The sequence below is a fragment of the Oncorhynchus keta genome, chromosome 9, assembly GCF_023373465.1.
Source record: "Oncorhynchus keta strain PuntledgeMale-10-30-2019 chromosome 9, Oket_V2, whole genome shotgun sequence".
Taxonomy (NCBI): domain Eukaryota; kingdom Metazoa; phylum Chordata; class Actinopteri; order Salmoniformes; family Salmonidae; genus Oncorhynchus; species Oncorhynchus keta.
This window is the reverse complement of record NC_068429.1, coordinates 15,230,082-15,252,383: the sequence shown is the minus strand read 5'-3', so window position 1 is coordinate 15,252,383 and position 22,302 is coordinate 15,230,082. Positions and strand designations below refer to the sequence as shown.

The following is a 22,302-nucleotide window of genomic DNA, read 5'->3' as shown; positions in this document are numbered from 1 at the left end:
CATATTTTTGCCTGTTTAATGGGTAAATAGCCTAATACAAGAGGCAAGTCTTGAGTATGTTTGGGAATGCATTTTATTTCAGTTATTTCAAGAGATTAAATAGACTTCTCATGATTTTCATCAGAGGGCGCCTTCAAGGGCTCTATACTAAATATGAATGCAATTATGTAATAAAAATTTAATTGAACCAAAATAGACCTACAAGAGAATGTAGGCTGCATGTTGGTCAAGGTGGTCAAAACTAGTATATTTGACTGCATAGCAAGCTTTGAGCAATATTGAAGTTCCAATCCATTCAAATCAAATCCAAATCAAATGTATTTATATAGCCCTTCATACATAGCTGATATCTCAAAGTGCTGTACAGAAACCCAGCCTAAAACCCCAAAGCAATGCAGGTGTTGAAGCACGTTGGCTAGGAAAAACTCCCTAGAAAGGCCAAAACCTAGGAAGAAACCTAGAGAGGAACCAGGCTATGAGGGGTGGCCAGTCCTCTTCTGGCTGTGCCAGGTGGGGATTATAACAGAACATGGCCAAGATGTTGAAATGTTCTTAAATGACCAGCATGGTCAATTAATAGGTCTGGGACAGGTAGCACGTCCGGTGAACAGGTCAGGATTCCATAGGCAGAACAGTTGAAACTGGAGCAGCAGCACGGCCAGGTGGACTGGGGACAGCAAGGAGTCATCATGCCAGGTAGTCCTGAGGCATGGTCCTACGGCTCAGATCCTCAGAGAGAGAGAAAGAAAGAGAGAATTAGAGAGAGCATACTTAAATTCACACAGGACACCGGACAAGACAGGAGAAGTACTCCAGATATAACAAACTGACCCTAGCCCCCCGACACATAAACTACTGCAGCATAAATACTGGAGGCTGAGACAGGAGGGGTCAGGAGACACTGTGGACCCATCCGATGATACCCCCGGACAGGGCCAAACAGGAAGGATATAACCCCACCCACTTTGCCAAAACACAGCCCCCACACCACATTATAGACATAATATAAGAAAGAAATTTAAACATTATTATTTAAAAATGATCTTCGTGCTAGACTGCGCTCTATTCTGTAGGCCTAGCCTATGGACCCCGCCAAAAAGTGTCATTTTCAAAAACATGTTTTTGTTGTTGTCAAATGTTTACCTCACTTGCTGTTCACATCATCAGGCTCACCTCGTCATTAATAAATAAAAAAAGAGGAACTTTTTAGGCTTTGGACAGTCTTCGCCTTTGAAGCAGATAAAGTGGGTAGGCCTATTCATTCTTCGCTTCTGCACGAAGTCAGTGCCACCTGTCCTGTCTGTGCTGACTCTTGTCCCTCTCTGTCCACTTCTGCCAAGTCGCCAACTGGCTGAACTGCTCTCCGGCTCATCTAGTCTGACATGAAACACCGATACCGAAGTGACTTTTTCGTATCAGGTTAGGAGAAATGTACACAGCAGGCTAAGATAATTAACATAGCAGGTTCGGAGACTTAAATTAAGTTTAGGAAAATGCTCTCAAAATCACTTTATATCAAAGTGGCTTGAAGTGAGTGTGTCCCCTAGTCTGACATCACGTGGATCCTTCGACCCCTTCAATGGGACTCCCTAAAAGCATGCACCATGGCTCTTCTATGGAAAAGGCCATAAGGACACGTCTGACGCCCAACGTAATCTGTGTCCTTATAGTCTCCCCTCACTTCTATACAGCTACAACCGGAAGTGACCTTTTGTAGCAGGTTAGGAGAACATTTACGCAAACCCTAACTCTTTTCTTAACCTTAAACTAATTCTCCTAACCTGCTACAAAAAATTAACTTCCAGTCCTAGCTGTATCGAAGTGGCGTGTTTTAATGGAATCTCCCCTTTCAATGCAATCCAAAGGTCGCATGACCCGTTCTCTCATTTCTCATCTCATTTGAAAAGCAATACCAAAATACATGCATTTGAATAAATTCAAGCATAATGGACACCTATATTTTTCTAGATATCAGGCTACTACAGAATCCGCAATGTGTAGGGCTCATGTTAAACAAAGATGCTTTATTCAAAGCAAATTGAGAAAAAAAAGCCTATTCGTAATTAAATAATTTTGGCAGATGTTTACAAGGCTAGACGACTAGCAATGTCCACTAGACTTTTCTATTGTTATCTACTTTGACAAAAAGTGTTTTTGGTTGGTATATAGGTCCGTTATCTGTCATTTTATCAATGTATACATTTTGTATATAGTTTTTTTTTGTTCTAACAAATCTGTAAAACAGCTTTCAGTGGCACAAAACACAGGAGGTTGGTGGAACCTTGAGATAATGTTCTTGTGGTAATGGCTGGAGCGGAGTTTGTGGAATGGAATCAAATACATCAAACACATGGTTTCCAGGTGTTTGATGCCCTTTCATTTGCACCGTCCCGGACATTAGTATGAGCCGGTCTCCGCTCAGTAGCCTCCTGTACATGGCAAGAGAGCAGTCCCTCCGAATTGTGCTGCCAGACTAACCAACCTCCCACACATCTCAAGCCTGTCAATGTATTATTGAAAGCATCCATCTGTCTCCCTCAAACGCCACAGAAATCAAAAAAGCCTGTTCCAGAACAAACAAGAAAGGGTGGGCGAGGGCTTTTGTAACATGCCTCTCTTCCAGACCCCCTTTTAAACATGTCCCCATCAAAATTCTAATTGAGCTCTGAAAATGTGATGCATTTAGGGACAATTAATAAGACAGCTTTAAAAAACAAAAGACGTCAATTGAGGATCAAAAAAGCCTTTATGAACAGAGGATAAAGTATTTACATGGTTGTTCATCTCCTTTTGTAATTTAACGATATATGGAGTCTTTAAACAAACACAGCTTATGTGCAACATCAAACATCAGCAAACATAATTATCTATCTCCCATTGCTTTCTGGTCTGGAGGCCAATGTGTTTTGCATTACTGTTATATAAACAAAATATAGACATAGCAACATCTTGATCAACAAATAATGGCATCATCGGTCAGTATACCCATGTAGTCTTCCGCTTTGGCCATACTGACTTTAAATACATTTATCAGTCACCTCTGACCATATGGTTGGTATATGGAGAAGTAAAAGTACATCAAGATATTGGATATTCTATATGGCGCCTCAGTTTCTCAAGCAGTTAGACAAGTTTCATTGCTACCAATGGATTTTTCCCTGAAAATGACTTGCTGACAAAACAAATTGCAACCCACAAGCTAGACTCACACGAGGCAGGGCACCTTGACCCAAATGGGCATCTATCTGTAAGCATCTCACAAACATAAGTCACAGTACCACTCCACTGCAGATGAAGCACCACAAATTAAGGAAGAATAGGGAAAACAGCAATAATCTGATGCACAACACAAATAACTTAAAAAATATATTTTAAAAAGTGATCCATCAGTTTGTGAGATGCTGTATTTCATTAAAACTGTAAGTTAAGTTTTCCCACTTTATGGTTTGCAAGAAGGGATAAATAAATAGTGTTCTTTACCACTGGCTTTTGACATTGTCTCATCAGAATGTATCTGGTTGTGAATGTGTGTGGCAGATGGCGAGTCACAGGAGATATCATGCTGCATGTACATTAGAAAATAAATAATAACAAAGATAAATAATTACCAAGCACAGCAGCCTCAGTGTATCAATTAAAACAGACAAGGAATTGTGGACTTAGTTTCTTGGAGTCCCCACATTTCCTTCACTCTAACATCAAAGGATAATTCTGATTCAGAGGGTCATTTCATTGATATACATTAACATACACATAGATACAGTTGGAACCACCATTGTTAAACCATAGTTGGGGGTTCCCCAGTTAATATTGGGCTGCTACCCACACTCAAGTGAAGTGGGTTAAGAATTCATGTCTGGGCAATGAGTGTCCATCGCCACACTTGTGACCACATAGTCCAGAGACGCTGTATTTGGCTGAGCTGGGGTACTACATCTCCCATCAGGCCATGCTCTCCCGCTCTTCCGTCGGTCCATTTGCACTCCTCTTCACTTTCTTCACTCCATCCCCCATCGCCGTTGAGGTCATTATTCTGAAGCGGTAGCAGAAAAAGGCATAGGATTTAGTCCCCCAAGTATTTTTCTTTTAGAAATAAAAAAATGTCAACCCTGAAAACCTCCACCACATCCCAACATTCAGTACAGATGGAACAAGCATCTTGAAACATTGGTCTAACTTAATTTGGATTGTCCCTTTGGATAGCCCTCACCCGGACAGCTCAGGACCATTGGATTTGGATTAAGTACTATGATAAACTGGCCGCAGACCATTAAATTACCCAATTAACTAGGATTATTAGCCATCCCTAGCCACCCAACCAGCATAAGAAACAGCTGCATGTTGCAGACAGTTGACATTTAATAAATTAATTTAATAAGATAATCAATCACCGTATTCTTATTGGCAGACTCAACAGCCTTGGTTTCTTTAATGACTGCCTTGCCTGGTTCACTAACTACTTCTCAAATAGAGTTCAGTGTGTCAAATCGGAGGGCCTGTTGTCTGGACCGCTGGCAGTCTATGGGGGTGCCACAGGGTTCAATTCTCGGGCCGACTCTTTTCTCTAATAAATGTCGCTCTTGCTGCGGGTGATTATTTGATCCACCTCTACGCAGAGGACACCATTCTGTATACATCTGGCCCTTCTTTGGACACTGTGTTAATAAACCTCCAAATGAGCTTCAACCCCATAGAACACTCCTTTCGTGGCCTCCAACTGCTCTTAAAATGCTAGTAAAACGAAATGCATGCTCTTCAAACGATCGCTGCCCGCACCTGCCTGCCCGACGAGCATCTCTACTCTGGATGGTTCAGACTGATGTGTAACTCTGTTGTTTTTGTCACACTGCTTTGCTTTATCTTGGCCAGGTCGCAGTTGTAAATGAGAACTTTTTCTCAACTGGCCTACCTGGTTAAATAAAAGGTGAAATGTGTGTGTGTGTAAAAAAAAATATATATATATTATAATCTAGGCATCCAAATCAAGTCTTACCTCTAAGTAGAGTTTGACCAAATACCTGCCTCAAGCACACAAAATGGGAGTACCATCTAAAGAACCCGAAGGAATTTTTTAAATATTCAGAATGTTCTACTTTCTTTGAAAGCCTCCTCGGGCTGCTCCACAAACATACAGCCCATGTTTAATTCACAATGTGTGTGGTCCCACTTTGAAAATGTCCCTAACACTTAGTGTATGTATTTAAATGGTATAGTATAAATACAGATTGCTCATAGTCCTCCAGTGTGGGATTCTTTATGTACACGAGGGTGTTCAGGTCTCTTTTGATGTAGATCTGGGTTGTCAGTCTAACATTAGAAGTGAACACCATTATTTTTAACCCACTTGCTGTGTTCTGGTCGAATTGGACCGATTTACAAGTTCTCTCTGAAAAATGTAGTTAATCTGATTGTCATAAGGTTCCATGACTTTGTCCACACAGGACATCTGAACATAAATACAAATACAAGCATTTCGCTACACTCGCATTAACATATGCTAACCATGTGTATGTGACAAATAAAAATGTGATTTTTTTTTTAGATGATTTTCATTACATTTCGGGTGTTTTATTGAACTTTTTTAAAGCTGTGGTGTTCCCGGTCAAAAATGACCAGTCATTACAAGTGAATGGGTGAGACTACAATTAGTGTATAAAATTGAGTTCAGGCACATGCCCATTCATCAGATGGACACACTAGCTCTCCCAGACCCCCACATGCATGTGTTTGAGCGCACACACCTCACTCCCCTTCTTGGCTTCCATGGCAACCACCACAGGAACCTTTCCTCAATAGAATCTTTCCCCCCACGGGAACCACACCTGTTGACATTCTCACAATCGCAACATTGTTTCTATAATATATCCAACTTTTCTCACAGCTCTGGTATATAAAGCATTTTTAAGGCCTTGCTCACAATTCATTCTGTGGTAGCATAATGACCAAACGATACACTGTATGTGAAGCTCTTGATCATATCTTTGATCATGACACTGGTGAGGAGAGTCCTTGTTATACTTTGATACAAAGTAGTATGTAATAAATAGCACAATACGTTTCATCTGAGTATTTGTGATAGTCAAAATAATCCATACATTGTGCTTTTTTTAAAACAAAAACGAGTTGTATGAACTCAGGTCAATGAGGCCTACAGGCTATAAATAGCAAATAGAAGTTAAAACATGTAATGTCCATAACAACTTAAGTTGACAAAAAGATCTAACATTAGGTGATAATATATGTATTATTATGGATTTAGAATCAGCTATAATGGGGCGGTCAATTCATTAACATGAAACAAACACAACAGGAGGGCAAGAGACAGAGAGCATGTAGATTATTTATAGAATGGGTCTTAAAATAGAGCCTTGAGGGACAACACATGAGATCCCACAGTTGGGCATAACCCATGGCAACATATTGTATATTTTACTCTGATCACATTGGTTGTTTCTCCTAACTTTCTTAGTTTAATGCACTTCGATGAGCCACTAGAAAAAAAACAGTTACAGACTAGGTCATGCATATAACAAAACAGTTGTAGGGAAGTTCCTGAACTCCAGACAGAGAATCAAGGCACATTACCTGGGCCCATATTCATAAAGCCTCGCGGAGGAGTGTTGATCTAGGATCAGTTTTGCCTGTAGATTATGATGAATGGACAGAGGGGACCTTAAAGCCTCTCAGAGTATGAGTGGTTAAGAATACAGGCCTCCATTTCATTTAATGAAAAATATATACATTTAAAGTCCTCTTGAGAACGCATAAGCCATATTTTCTTGACTTGCCTCAGTAAACATGTGTACTGGGACTGACTAGATGTATTGAATGATGTATTGAATGCGAGTTAAGAGTTGTGGCTGGAATAATCAACCTCAAGGCCAAGAAAGACATTTCAAAAGCAACCACCACCACCTCATTATGTTCAATAACAGCTTGGAAGAGAAGACATCTTCGTAAACCCGGCAGCTGAGTCAACTATAGACCACACTCCTTTTCAGAACATCCACTGAAGCCCCGCCCGTCAGGAATAAACAGGGGGAAAGAAGTGTGTAGAAAATGTGGAGCCCGAGTCTGTGTTTGTGTGTGTATGCTAAAGTATGTATTTGAACACAGTTTAGCATGCATGACAACAGGCATTGGATTTGTTTTTTGTGTACATGTACACAGGTGAGTCTGTATGTTTGTATTATACGGCCCTGAGTTTAAAGTCATTACTGTACGCTTGTGTGCATGTCCACTCCCCCTTTAGCTCCTGGTCTGTGGGTCTGGTGCCAGCTCCCCAGGCGAGCGACCCAATTCTGGGCATCCAGGCCGGCGAGAGGAGAGCAGGACGCTAGAAGCCGGACAAGAGAGGGAGGGGGAGGACGGCGCAGCCTAGACCCAGTTAACCAGCTGCACCTGGCACTCCTGCTCCTTGCCCCAAATAGTTTAACCTTTGTCGCGCTCCATTGTTGTAGCAATCTTGCTAGGTATGCTATAGGCTCATTATTCCACCCAGCCAACTCCTGGCATTCAGGCCCTAATCTCTCGTGGACAGATGAACCTAACATAAATGATAGCAGCGACTGTCAACAGACTGAGATATGACAACTAACGAGGAACTTGGTCTAGTACGCAGATCTTCTTGTTGTGAATCATTTGGACAAATCACAATTTCGCAGGTGCTCACATCTTTCGAATTTTGGAAAGAACATTGGGTCCATACACTTGCAGAGTTTCCGTTTAAGGGAGGTGCTTAATATATTTTTTAACTTGATTAAATAATTGATCTGACCAAATTACATACAATTTTTGTTCTGGGTTTACCAAGATTATTCAGGCTCTAAATCAAGAATGATCTAATTTCTTCCTAGGAGAGCTACAGTTGTGTGTGCAGGCATTTCTGTGCATTTCTCCTTTGCAAAGATAAACCAAGAAGCTGATTAACCAGCATGATCTTTACACAGGTGCACCCTGTGCTGTGGACAAAAAAAGGCCACTCTAAAATGTGTAGTTTTGCCACACAGCACAAGTCTCAAGTTGAGGAAGCGTGCAATTGGCATGCTGACTGCAGGAGCTATTGCTCCGGTGGACATGTCAGTACGTCCAACCAGCCTCACCACAAACCAGGTGTAACCACATCCGGCTTCTTCACATATGGACAACGAACACAATTGCATTTTATCGATGACAATTTGAATGAACAGAGATATCGTGATGAAATCCTGAGGCCCATTGTAGTGCCATTCATCCACCGCCATCACCTCATGTTTTAGCATGATAATGCATGGATCTGTACACAATTCCTGAAAATGTCCCAGTTACTCCATGGCCTGCATACTCACCAGACATGTCAACCATTGAGCATATTTGGGATTCTCTGGATCGACACATGTTCCAGTTCCTGACAATATCCAGATACTTTGCACAGCCATTGAGGAGTGGGACAACATTCCACAGGACACAATCAACAGCTTGATCAACTCCATGCAAAGATGTGTCAGGCTGCATGAGGTAAATGGTGGTCACACCAGATACTGACTAGTGTTCTGATCCACGCACCTACTTTATTTATTTAAAGTATCTGTGACCAACAAATGCATATCTGTATGGCCAGTCAAGTGAAATCCATAGATTAGAGACTAATTAATGTATTTCAATTGACTGATTTCCTTAAATGAACTAACTCAGTAAAATCTTTGAAATTGCTGCATGTTCCGTTTATATTTTTGTTCAGTATATATAATTCATAAATACAGCTGGTTCTGGGAAGTGTTTCCAAAATCCTATTTGGCCCCCTTGGGTGAGATACAACAGTCTACACAGAGGGAGGTAGAGAGAGAACAGGGACCAAGGACACATGGTACACTTTGGATATAAAGAACAAAAAAAGGAGAGAAAACAGGTAGAAGAGCCTGGAGAGAGGTGGAACAAGGGAGGAGGATGAGTGCGGCAGGCTCCATTGTGACCTGGATGGAGAGATGAAGAGAGAGAGAAATGGAGAGGGAGGGGAGGATGAAAGCTCGGGAGGAGGGCGAGAGGACATTGATTAAGTATCTCAGGGACGTCGACATACTGACACTCTAAAAACAGATTGAGTAAAAAAAAAAGATAAAAGCGTCTAAAATAAGAAAACGGTAGACAAGGTGAATGGAAGCAGGTCTGCTGGTGTACTGTATGTAGGTTGGAGCACCAAATAGCCATGTTCCTTTTAAAGTGGAACTGACAGCGTTTTAACTACTTTGCAGATATGAAAACAGACAATCATAATATTAGTCAAAAACATCAAATTCACGGTTTATGCTTCAAAACCAACTTCATAAGAGGTTTTAAAAATAGATTCTATTTGGATCAAAATTCCATGACGTACAGTAAGGTATTGTTGGCAGAATAGATGATTGCAGTTCAATGCATGAGTAATATAATTCACCAATACATTTCTTGGTAGTCCAAAACAGATTGTTATCATGTTGTAAATCACAGCTGGCCTGGTACATTGTTTGCTGCCGGGATGCACCGTTTCAGTTACTCAATATTCTGGAAAAATACAGATGACTGTAACTAAGGTTGGGAATGTGAATACACTCAAACTAGTAAGGGAAATGATCACAAGTCAGTCATAACGTGGCTAATAGACTAGCGTACGTGACAAACAAGGCCCGTGGACCGAATATAAAATATCAGTCAACAGTTGAGTCATCTACTTTATAAAATTACAGCCTGATGCGCTCGCAACTTCAATTGTGCTACTTTCGTGTGTCCCGTTTACAGCATGCAGCAGTGGGAACCGTGTACAGACATACCACAGTCCTAGCTAGGCTACTAAAATGCTGACTTGGTTTTTAAAGCTTGATAATTAACCAAATAACACCATGCAACAGGCATGTAGGCCTATTACAGAAACATTTGAGCAGTAGCCTAGGTTGGCTACTCAACTAACATTTTGAGTTCACCATACAGAAATGCTGAATTCAACCACACCGGTGATCCATTCTGTGCAAAATAATATACACATTTAAGTTTTACATGGACCTATAGTTCCATTTGTGTTATTAAATACTTTTTGATTAGGGTCACAGCAGATTATGCACATTTGGAAGCATATCAGCAGAGGCTGGACAAATATAATTTATTTCTTGTTTTAATATGTTAAAATCCTATATACACAGCATCATGTGGACATTATAAAATGGCCATATTTTTACAAATAAAACAATGACCATGTTCGGGTCACAGTTTAACGTTTTGTTGTAAAAACAAATAGGCTATGTCTGGCCCGCAAATTCGTTTTTTACATTTTTTTATTTAAATGGTCTGTGTGCTGATTAACTTATTATTATTATTTTATTTTTAACCTTTATTTAACCAGGCAAGTCAGTTAAGAACATATTCATATTTTCAATGACGGCCTAGGAACAGTGGGTTAACTGCCTGTTCAGGGGCAGAACGACAGCTCGGGGATTTGAACTTGCAACCTTTCGGTTACTAGTCCAACACTCTAACCACTAGGCTATCCTGACTTTGACACCCCTGGCTAGCTAAAAAGCCGGAGCATAACGTTAGCTAGCTAGCTGCTGGGAAGATGTCATAGGAGGAGTGGGTGAGTGACCAACTTTTTCCCCTCGTCGTTTTTTATTGGCTACAGCTAATCAAATGTTTTTGGCATCGATCAAATAAGCGGGCAGGGAAGTTCCCATTCAGTTGTATAAACATGGGTTGGGACAAGCATGCATTGGCAGGCAAGCTGCAGAAGGACGAGCAGACCACTAGTCCCCATCATCAGTGCCATTTTGACGGCTAACTAGTTGAAGGTTGAGAGGGTTTATCTAAATGTTTGATTTTAGCACATCTTGTTGATGTGAATAGGCAGCTAGCCTAACTTCTCATGGTTGTTTGATCAATAGGCTCCCGAGTGGCGCAGCGGTCTATGGCACTGCATCTCAGTGCAAAAGGCGTCACTAGAGTCCCTGATTCGAATTCAGGCTGCATTACATCCGGCCGTGATTGGAAGTCCCATAGTGCAACGCACAATTGGCCCAGCGTTGTCTGGGTTTGGCCGTCATTGTAAATAAGAATTTGTTCTTAAGTGACTTGCCTATTAAAATAAAGGTTAAATTAAATAAATAAATAGGATAGTGATGTTCCCAATTGTAAGACTGCCATGGTATTTACATATTTGCAGAATCCATTCAGGTAATATTTTGTGGCTTTTGGCAAATGTTTTCTAAAGATTTAAAGTCGCGCTGTTGCTTCTGCCTCTAAACACACAATCCAGTTCAAAGTGAATGATGGCAGGCCTGTGTGACAAATCGCTTCATTGCATATAGGCCTACTGTAGCTCTGTGGCTGTGGCGCACCGGTCTATGTAGACTCTGGTCCTGAACACAGATTCTTTGCAGTGTCTATTAATTGTTCAAAAGCACGGCCGCTTTCCCAATATATTGCTTCGAATTTTCACAAATGCCTTACTATACATCCTTCCCAAACATTCTAAGAATTTACGAAAAATGACCATATTTAAACGGTCAGTTGTACAACTGAATGCAGTCAAATGAAATGTGTCTACCGCATTTAACCCAACCTCTGAATCAGAGAGGTGTGGGGGACTGCCATAATCGACATCCACGTCTTCAGCGCCCAAGGAACAGTGGGTTAACTGCCTTGCACAGCTATGTTCTCGCTTGTCAGAAAATGTTAAAAATAAAAATGTAATTCTGGCTGGGTGTGTATATGAACAGATTTTTAAAGATTTCATGTTACTAAAATGCTGTCAATTTCACTATAATTGGGTTCCTCCCATTGGGTGCCACAGGGGCCTTGGTAGAACTCTGCGTTGAACAGGTGGCACCTAGGCTGACAGGGAGAAGTCACAGCTGTCCTCAGACCAGATCATATTGGGAGGGGTGACACTTAAGAACAACAGGGGGAGGCGATAAAACTGACACAGCTTTTCATGTGGGCCACAATGGCGAGTAAGGATAGAGGAAGTAGATAAAAGCGAGGTGCCTGGTTTACAGTAAGTGAGGGTTCTATTTTGACACCATCATGCCAACCCAAACCGTACTGTGCTGGCTCTAATATTTTTTTCTTCACATTGTCCTTTCCAGCATGAATAGAGCCCCTATGGTAGATGCATAACCAGGCCAGACCAGTACACTTTGACTCACTTGATTCGGCTCAGCAGTGTGAATAAGCATACAATACTCCTGGACCCGTAGTGACGAATTCGAGACAAAAGCCATAGCCATTTGTTACTCGTTTCAGGAAACTAGGCATATGTCGCGAGTCACTACTTCACAGTTTCAGACATTTGAAAGTTATTTTATTTGATCAAAATGCATTTTTTGGCAGAAATGCCTTCTGGAACATGGGAACTAAAAAACAATTTTGTCTGTAAAGCTGTAAATACTAATAAAATTGTTAAATTATAATCCTAGTTGGTTTAGCCACAGAAAAAGTTAGGACCTTCCCACTAGCCATGATTGGCTGAGATAATGGATGGGCTGGACATGAGAGATGAGTTTGCCATGTAGCATGCTTCTGTCTGTAACAGGAGCTTCTCAGTATGTGCAGGTAATCCCTTCTGAAGCAGGTTTTTAAAAGTTTTGTGAATTTTACCCCCTTTTTCTCCCCAATTTCATGGTATCCAATTGTTAGTAGCTACTATCTTGTCTCATCGCTACAACTCCCATACGGGCTCATGCGTCCTCCGATACACAACCCTACCAAGCCGCACTGCTTCTTAACAGCGCGCATCCAACCCGGAAGCCAGCCGCACCAATGTGTCGGAGGAAACACCGTGCACCTGGCAACCTTGGTTAGAGTGCACTGGGCCCGGCCCGCCACAGGAGTCGCGATGAGACAAGGATATCCCTACCGGCCAAACCCTCCCTAACCCGAACGACGCTATGCCAATAGGATAGTGATGTTCCCAATTGTAAGACTGCCATGGTATTTACATATTTGCAGAATCCTTTCATGGATTCGGCCGGTTACGACAGAGCCTGGGCGCGAACCCAGAGTCTCTGGCGGCACAGCTGGCGCTGCAGTACAGTGCCCTTAACCACCCAGGAGGCCTAAAAGCAGATTTTTTTGAAAGATATCACGAAGAACTGCACAAGTGTTGCTAAGGCTTTCTGGAGGACCAAGTTTTGAAATCATTGGAATTCCAAGTGGAAGCAGAGGAGGAGATGGAGAAAATCCAGGCATCTGATTGCAAATGCGGAGGGAGTCGAAAAGAGAACAGAAGATTGTTGTAATCCAGACAGGTATTCTATACATCTTCAAACTAAGGGCAACCATGGCATCCGTGACAGAGCGGGATAAGCGTTCATCCATGAATATGGGTAAGAATCTGGCTAGATACATTTTCAGATATTATACGTTTCTAATTTTGCCAGAAGGTCATCTTCATTGCAAGTTAAAGTATACAGTTAGCTGGCTAGCCAATGTAAGTTGGCTGGCTCGCTAGCTTGCTAACGTTACGTGTATGATCTGTGCAGTAATGTTATTCGCATCTCAGATCCATTTGCTTTGCTAGTTAGCTAGCTACCTAACATTGAACCAAGCTAGTTGGTTAGCTTTAGCTACCCGTAGATTAATGCAGTAACATTATGTGTTGGGATTAAAGTTCAAATGACTCCACTATGCAAGGAACCACTTCACTCTATCCTTTACACCTAACAAGCTAGAAAAATAAAAAACATTGTTTAGAAAGAGCTTTTAGTTGCCTGGTTTGGTAGATTGACATATCATGAATTTAGTATGTCACTGCGACACCTGTATACAGACAAGTCGATAGAATTAATATAAAACCCTTGACTTTTATCCAATGTAAAAATCACAATTTCAAAGTTTGCTACATAAGACCGAATCGAGACGGTCGGTCACACTTTGTCTGTGCTTTGACTATAACTTCTGACTACGATGCTGATGTGTGCTTGATAATGATTTGGTGCTAGTCAGACTCACACTTCCTCCATCTCCACATCGTCCTCCACAGAGAGCAGCAGGTAGGGGTTGTAGGAGGCCGGGCGGAACTTATGGCCCGTCAGGAAGAAGAATGCCAGCGTGGCCAGCTCATCCAATAGCTGAAGACAAGGAGAGAAAGAGACATGGGTAGTAGGAAAAATGGTGTCAGTACATTGTAACAGCTAAATGTAAAAAACATAAAAGCCTTTCAAAATGGATCAAAAATGCTTTTTTTCCAATCAAAACTGGTTTTAGCTAAAGATGAACATACTGTTAAAGTACACTGCTCAAAAAAATAAAGGGAACACTAAAATAACACATCCTAGATCTGAATGAATTAAATATTCTTATTAAATACTTTTTTCTTTACATAGTTAGATGTGCTGACAACAAAATCACACAAATATTATCAATGGAAATCAAGTTTATCAACCCATGGAGGTCTGGATTTGGAGTCACACTCAAAATTAAAGTGGAAAACCACACTACAGGCTGATCCAACTTTGATATAATGTCCTTAAAACAAGTCAAAATGAGGCTCAGTAGTGTGTGTGGCCTCCACGTGCCTGTATGACCTCCCTACAACGCCTGGGCATGCTCCTGATGAGGTGGCGGATGGTCTCCTGAGGGATCTCCTCCCAGATCTGGACTAAAGCATCCGCCAACTCCTGGTCAGTCTGTGGTGCAACATGGCATTGGTGGATGTAGAGAGACATGATGTCCCAAAAGTGCTCAATTGGATTCAGGTCTGGGGAACGGTAGGGCCAGTCCATAGCATCAATGCCTTCCTCTAGCAGGAACTGCTGACACACTCCAGCCACATGAGGTCTAGCATTGTCTTGCATTAGGAGGAACCCAGGGCCAACCAAGCATATGGTCTCACAAGGGGTCTGAGGATCTCATCTCGGTACCTAATGGCAGTCAGGCTACCTCTGGCGAGCACATGGAGGGCTGTGCGGCCCACCAAAGAAATGCCACCCCACACCATGACTGACCCACCGCCAAACCGATCATGCTGGAGGATGTTGCAGGCAGCACAACGTTCTCCACGGCGTCTCCAGACTGTCACGTCTGTCACATGTGCTCAGTGTGAACCTGCTTTCATCTGTGAAGAGCACCGGGCGCCAGTGGCAAATTTGCCAATCTTGGTGTTCTCTAGCAAATGAAAAACACCCTGCACGGTGTTGGGCTACAAGCCAACCCCCGCTTGTGGACGTCGAGCCCTCATACCACCCTCATGGAGTCTGTTTCTGACCGTTTGAGCAGACACATGCACATTTGTGGCCTGCTGGAGGTCATTTTGCAGGGCTCTGGCAGTGCTCCTCCTGCTCCTCCTTGCACAAATGCGGAGGTAGCGGTCCTGCTGCTGGGTTGTTGCCCTCCTACGGCCTCCTCCACGTCTCCTGATGTACTGGCCTGTCTCCTGGTAGCGCCTCCATGCTCTGGACACTACGCTGAGAGACACAGCAAACCTTCTTGCCACAGCTCGCACCAAATAGGTCCACAGACGATGCAATCTCAACCACACTGCACTAACCCATCTGGACAAGAGGAATACCTATGTGAGAATGCTGTTCATCGACTACAGCTCGGCATTTAACACCATAGTGCCCTCCAAGCTCGTCATCAAGCTCGAGACCCTGGGTCTCGACCCCGCCCTGTGCAACTGGGTACTGGACTTCCTGACGGGCCGGGCCGCCCCCAGGTGGTGAGGGTAGGCAACAACATCTCCACCCTGCTGATCCTCAACACTGGGGCCCCACAAGGGTGCGTTCTGAGCCCTCTCCTGTACTCCCTGTTCACCCACGACTGTGTGGCCACGCATGCCTCCAACTCAATCATCAAGTTTGCGGATGACACAACAGTGGTAGGCTTGATTACCAACAACGACGAGACGGCCTACAGGGAGGATGTGAGGGCCCTCGGAGTGTGGTGTCAGGAAAATAACCTCACACTCAACGTCAACAAAACTAAGGAGATGATTGTGAACTTCAGGAAACAGCAGAGGGAACACCCCCCTATCCACATCGATGGAACAGTAGTGGAGAGGGTAGTAAGTTTTAAGTTCCTCGGCGTACACATCACAGACACCCTGAATTGGTCCACCCACACAGACAGCATCGCGAAGAAGGCGCAGCAGCGCCTCTTCAACCTCAGGAGACTGAAGAAATTCGGCTTGTCACCAAAGGCACTCACAAACTTCTACAGATGCACAATCGAGAGCATCCTGTCGGGCTGTATCACCGCCTGGTACAGCAACTGCTCCGCCCACAACCGTAAGGCTCTCCAGAGGGTAGTGAGGTCTGCACCACGCATCACCGGGGGCAAACTACCTGCCCTCCAGGACACCTACACCACCCGATGTCACAGGAAGGCCCTAAAGATCATCAAGGACAACAACCACCCGAGCCACTGCCTGTTCACCCCTCTATCATCCAGAAGGCGAGGTCAGTACAGGTGCATCAAAGCTGGGACCGAGAGACTGAAAAACAGCTTCTATCTCAAGGCCATCAGACTGTTAAACAGCCATCACTAACATTGAGTGGCTGCTGCCAACACACTGACTCAACTCCAGCCACTTTAATAATGGGAATTGATGGGAAATGTAAAATATATCACTAGCCACTTTCAACAATGCTACCTAATTTAATGTTTACATACCCTACATTATTCATCTCATATGTATACGTATATACTATACTCTATATCATCTCCTGAATCCTTATGTAATACATGTATCACTAGCCACTTTAACTATGCCACTTTGTTTACATACTCATCTCATATGTATATACTGCACTCAATACCATCTACTGTATCTTGCCTATGCCGCTCTGTACCATCACTCATTCATATATCTTTATGTACATATTCTTTATCCCCTTACACTTGTGTCTATAAGGTAGTAGTTTTGGAATTGTTAGCTAGATTACTTGTTGGTTATTACTGCATTGTCGGAACTAGAAGCACAAGCATTTCGCTACACTCGCACTAACATCTGCTAACTATGTGTATGTGACAAATAAAATTTGATTTGATTTTGACTTGATTTTATGTGCCATCCTGGATGAGCTGCACTACCTGAGCCACTTGTGTGGGTTGTAGACTCCCGTCTCATGCTACCACTAGAGTGAAAGCACCCCCAACATTCAAAAGTGACCAAAACATCAGCCAGGAAGCATAGGAACTGAGAAGTGGTCTGTGGTCCCCACCTGCAGAACCACTCCTTTATTGGGGGTGTCTTGCTAATTGCCTATAATTTCCACCTGTTGTCTATTCCATTTGCACAACAGCATGTGAAATGTATTGTCAATCAGTGTTGCTTCCAAAGTGGACAGTTTGATTTCACAGAAGTGTGATTGACTTGGAGTTACATTGTGTTGTTTAAGTGTTCCCTTTATTTTTTTGAGCAGTGTATTTAACTTGGACTAATTATATATATATATATATATATATATATATATATATATATATATTAGTATTGTTTTACTGTTAAACAAAACATAGATGGACACCCACCTGGTACAGCCACTTCCACTGAAAGGGAACAATGAACTTGATGAGAATTGCGATTATACGGGTGAAATAAATATAGCATACAATCTGAAGGAGAGAGAGAGAAATACAGACATTAGATAAATGATAAACAATTTTCTGAACACAGATATAAATAAGAAAACGGAGCATCCTTTTCAGTCACACTTTTTAGAGAGCGAGAGAGACAGGCAAAAGGGGAAACAGAAAGAAAAACAAGTTGACAAGGCATAATCAGGAACATTGGCATTGGCTGACAATATGAACGTCGATACAGAGAGAGAAGGGGGAGAAAGCGAGAAAACTAAAGCACAACCCCTTTGGCCTGCAGAGGACATTACAATAAGAGATGAACGTGTTAAACACCAACAAGACAGATAAAGAAATCCAAAACAGAATGTGAGAGAGCAAGAGACCTCAACAGTTGTAATATCTTTATGGAGGGGTTTCATACGTGGCTATTCATGATTCAATTAATACAAAGAGGGAGCTGTAATGACTCCACCGAAGTGGAATGGATGAAAGATGAAGTAAGACCCGTGCACACATATACTGTACAGACTCCCTAAGAACACACCACTTCAATACAGCCATCACTTTTCCTAGCAGGTCAGGATAATTAAATGTAGCGGGGTTAGCGAAAATGCTCTCCAAACCTGCTACGAAAAGACACTTGTGTCGAAGTGGAGTGTTTTTAAGGAGTTCCGTACAGACAGACGTAGACAATGCTGGGTTTGTTTCCATTTAAAAAGGCGTACATGTGGCTGTGTGTATGCAAGCAAGTGTGTGTGTGTGGCCTATCGTCACACCTGCAGTGTGTATTGATGGAGCTGTGTGTGAGGAGAAAGTGTCTGAAGAGCATGACAAGAGGAACCTTACCATCACATAGTAGTGCCTGAAGAGCTTCAACTGGGCAAGGTTGATAGCAGCTGCAAAAAAAATGACATTCATTATTAGTAAGATAGCAAAGACCTGTGAGAGATTTTTAGTAACACACACACACACACACACACCTGTCATCCCCCTCCAAAAATAAACATGGCTGATTTGAGACACCTTTTAGAGCAGTTTAGAGATGAAGAAAAAGGTTTTCTATAAGTATGACACTTTTTATTAAAACACCTCTAAAAAGAACATGAATGAATCAGATGGGTAAGGTTTAGGGGTACTTCTAATTTGAGGAGTTTTGCATGATGATTCAAAAAGCAAGTGATCCAAGACGTTTGGCACTATATAAATCCGTAGAAGGCTAAAAAGGTCCATCAGAGAAGGCTGTATTGGATGTAATAACGCTGCAAAGTGCCTTGATGCAATCTGAACCCGTTCCAACAGAAATGTGACCTGAGGGGAAAGAAATGGAGGGCGACTTGTACAGTCATTCATCATTCTCACACTGTACAACTTCCTCCACAGAAGTGGGACTTGAAAAAGGGGACAGTAAGCTATAAGTATGGATCTTACTGTGGCCTACTTAGGACAAAACAAGCCACTTTGAAACCAGGTGAGCAATTATGGAAGTGCCGTAACAACCTACTGTGGAATGGAGGAATTTGAACGCTTTGTGCCGTAATCTACTCAGCCTGTGGTGGTTACCTACCCATAGACAGACGTCTGAAGCTACACTAGGTTATTCAACCCTAAAACATTTATAGAAAGACTCCTGCGCTTTGTGCCGTAATCTACTCAGCCTGTGGTGGTTACCTACCCATAGACAGACGTCTGAAGCTACACTAGGTTATTCAACACTAAAACATTTATAGAAAGACTCCTGCGCTTTGTGCCGTAATCTACTCAGCCTGTGGTGGTTACCTACCCATAGACAGACGTCTGAAGCTACACTAGGTTATTCAACACTAAAACATTTCTAGAAAGACTCCTGCGCTTTCTACCAGACAAGGTAGACATACAGACATTCATGTGGCTCTGAGTGATAACGTCTGCTCTGATAAATAAATCATATGTACAACACATACTGTGCACACACAATTTCGACACTAAGAAGCGAAGTGCTAAGGGAGTTGATACAGGTGCACTGATGAGGAAACTAAACTCAATTAGCTGCATGGAAACAAACAGTGGATTGTTCATTTGGAATGGTTACTCCATTATCTCTATGGGCTGTTCATTGACTTTAAGGAGCAACCACGTGGAATTGGTCAATCAATTACATTTTATAACTGGTCACCCAGAGAGAAAAAATAACTTGAAGGCACGATTCCTAAATCTTCATGAATGTTGACTGAAAATTGACTTTTTCTCGTACTGAATTGTAACCGATGTAGTTTTGGTCAGATAGCAACCATTTCTATTTGATCTGTTAAACAACTAGGAATTATAACACTAACACCAAGAATATATGGTATGAACTCCCTCTTTACAGTCGAAATGGCACAAACAAATCTCTTGTGGATTGTAACAGCTGTGGATTTGGTGAGGTCTGTCCTATATCATACTGCCTATTGTTCAATTAAAGAACTGTGGAATGGAGTCTGTCCAAAATGAGACATTTGACACAATTCACACACAGACAGAATCTTCTATGAGCTCCCATTCATGATAAGAATGTCATGAGAGCCAGCTCATTGACAAGTGCTATAAGATGAGCCCAACCTGAATGTATGTGAAATGGCCTGACATTTCAGTAATGAAACAGATCTGGTAGCTGTGCTTTTCCCTTTCCTCGTCTGGTCTAATCACGAGTAGAATGGGAATGAATTAGGTGGCTGAAAACTTCAACATGGAACAAGGAGAAGGGGAGCACAATAGGCCAGTGGTATTCTACTGTTACCCTAAGAGTCCCGGAGAGTGATGGTTTTCTGTTCTACCCAATAATTAAACTGAACAAAATTATAAAAACGCGAACATGTAAAGTGTTGGTCCCATGTTTTATGAGCTGAAATAAGATATCCCCGAAATTTTCCATACGCACAAAAAGCTTATTTCTCTCAAATTTTGTGCACAAATTTGTTTACATCTCTGTCAGTGAGCATTTATCCTTTGCCAAGATAATCCACCCAACTGACAGTTCTGACATATCATAAGATAATTAAACAGCATGATTTAAATCAGGGACAATAGGTCACTCTAAAATGTGCAGTTTTGTCACACAATGCCACAGATGTCTCAAGTTCTGAGGGAGTGTGCAATTTGCATGCTGACTGCAGGAATGTCCACCAGAGCTGTTGACAGAGAATGTAATGTTAATTTCTCTACCATAAGCCGCCTCCAACACCATTTAACAGAAATGTCAGTACACCCAACCGGCTTCACAAACACAGACCATATGTAACCACGCCAGCCCAGGACATCCACATGCTGCTTCTTCACCTGCAGGATCATCTGAAACTTTGCACCCAAACAGCTGATGAAACTGAGGAGTATTTCTGTCTGTAATAAAGCCTTTTTGTGGGGAAAAACTCCTTCCGATTAGAGAGCCAGGCCCAGTCAGTCATGTGAAATCCATAGATTAGGGTCTAGTGAAATTATTTCAATTGACTGATTTCCTTATATGAACTGTAACTCAGTAAAATTGTTATATGTTGTGTTTTATGTTCAGTATAATTGCACACACCTGTTGTCCTAGGTCTAAAGCAGTCCCTGATTAGAGGGGATCGATAAAAAAATGCAATGGAACTGGCTTTGAAAGGCACTAGACCATATTATATATCACATATGGAGGAAATGTTGGTGAGCAGGAACAGGACTTTTTTTTTTTTTTTTTTGGACAAAGAAAAAGCATTTCAGGAAGAAAAGAAAACCAATTCGTACACCAAGGCATTAGATCTTGGTGTCGTTTTCTAAAGACAAGCGCTTAGGGGACAGCAGTGAGAACATATGGCAGGGGTCGGCAACCCTGGTTCTTCATGTTTCTGATTTAACCAACCAAGAAGACGAGGTGTGTTAAATTAAGGCAATCACTGAACTGATCAATTAGCTCAGTTGGCCAGGTGTGGTGCCTAGTTGGAACAAAGTCCTGCAGTAACTGTGGCACTCCAGGAACAGAGTTGCCTACCCCTGCCATAGGGTATCCTGCTATGCTTTGAGAGGCCTTATTGCTCTCGACTGACTAAGCTCACAGAACAAAAAGCTAAAAAAGGACCCTATTTGGCAGTGTATTGGCAAGGGGACAGGACACCGTTGTTAGCTTCAGCATACCTTCACTGAGAAAACCAAATAGGAACCTACAGTTAACTTCGTCAGAAAAAAAGCTTCTACTGGTTCTCTCCTGACTCATCCATGACACATCCATCTTTCTTTGAAATGAAAAAAATAAATAAACCTGGAGCCTTCACATTTGTATGAGCTATAGCAAGTGTTCGTACTGGTCCCCTGTGGAAATCGAACCCACAACCCTGGCATTGCAAGCGCCATGCTCTACCAACTGAACCACACGAGCTACCGAGACATTGGTTTACCAACAAAAGAGTGAGGAACTGCGCAACCAGAAGCATGTAAACCCTGGCATGAAAATTGTTAAAGGCTCTCTCTCATTCACATCTGCAGCTCATCCACAGCTCCTGACCACCATAAGCCAATCAGAGATTTAACCAATCAAAGCTCTTATAAACCTCAAAATTAACCACCCCAATGACAACACCTTGGGTCCCAACTTTCCTCAATATCTGAATGTGTGGGAGTGATGGTTCAAACAAAGCTGAACTCTGACCGACTATGATGAGGAATGCAGGGTGAAGTACAAACAGTGAAGGGCAATGAATAAGTTAGTCAGAGAGCATCCAGCTATGGCAGAAACACTCACTGTAAAACTAAGCTTTTAGGAGAAAGTCAAAAATAACGCTGCCCATGACCTAGATC

General features: G+C 42.2%; 1 protein-coding gene across 2 annotated transcripts in view; it reads right to left on the bottom strand.

Annotated features, from left to right (window-relative positions):
* Positions 1–2,727: 2,727 nt before the first annotated feature.
* The window catches only part of gpr107 (G protein-coupled receptor 107), a 38,359-nt gene continuing 18,784 nt past the window's right edge, over positions 2,728–22,302 (bottom strand). For both annotated transcript variants that reach the window (XM_035775531.2, XM_035775532.2), the window contains exons 15-18: positions 18,367–18,416; positions 17,473–17,556; positions 13,954–14,072; positions 2,728–4,033 (exon numbers count right to left, since the gene is read on the bottom strand). In XM_035775531.2, the coding sequence (XP_035631424.1) occupies positions 3,943–4,033; positions 13,954–14,072; positions 17,473–17,556; positions 18,367–18,416 (344 nt within the window). In that variant the 3' untranslated portion in view covers positions 2,728–3,942. The remainder of the gene's footprint in view (positions 4,034–13,953; positions 14,073–17,472; positions 17,557–18,366; positions 18,417–22,302) is intronic.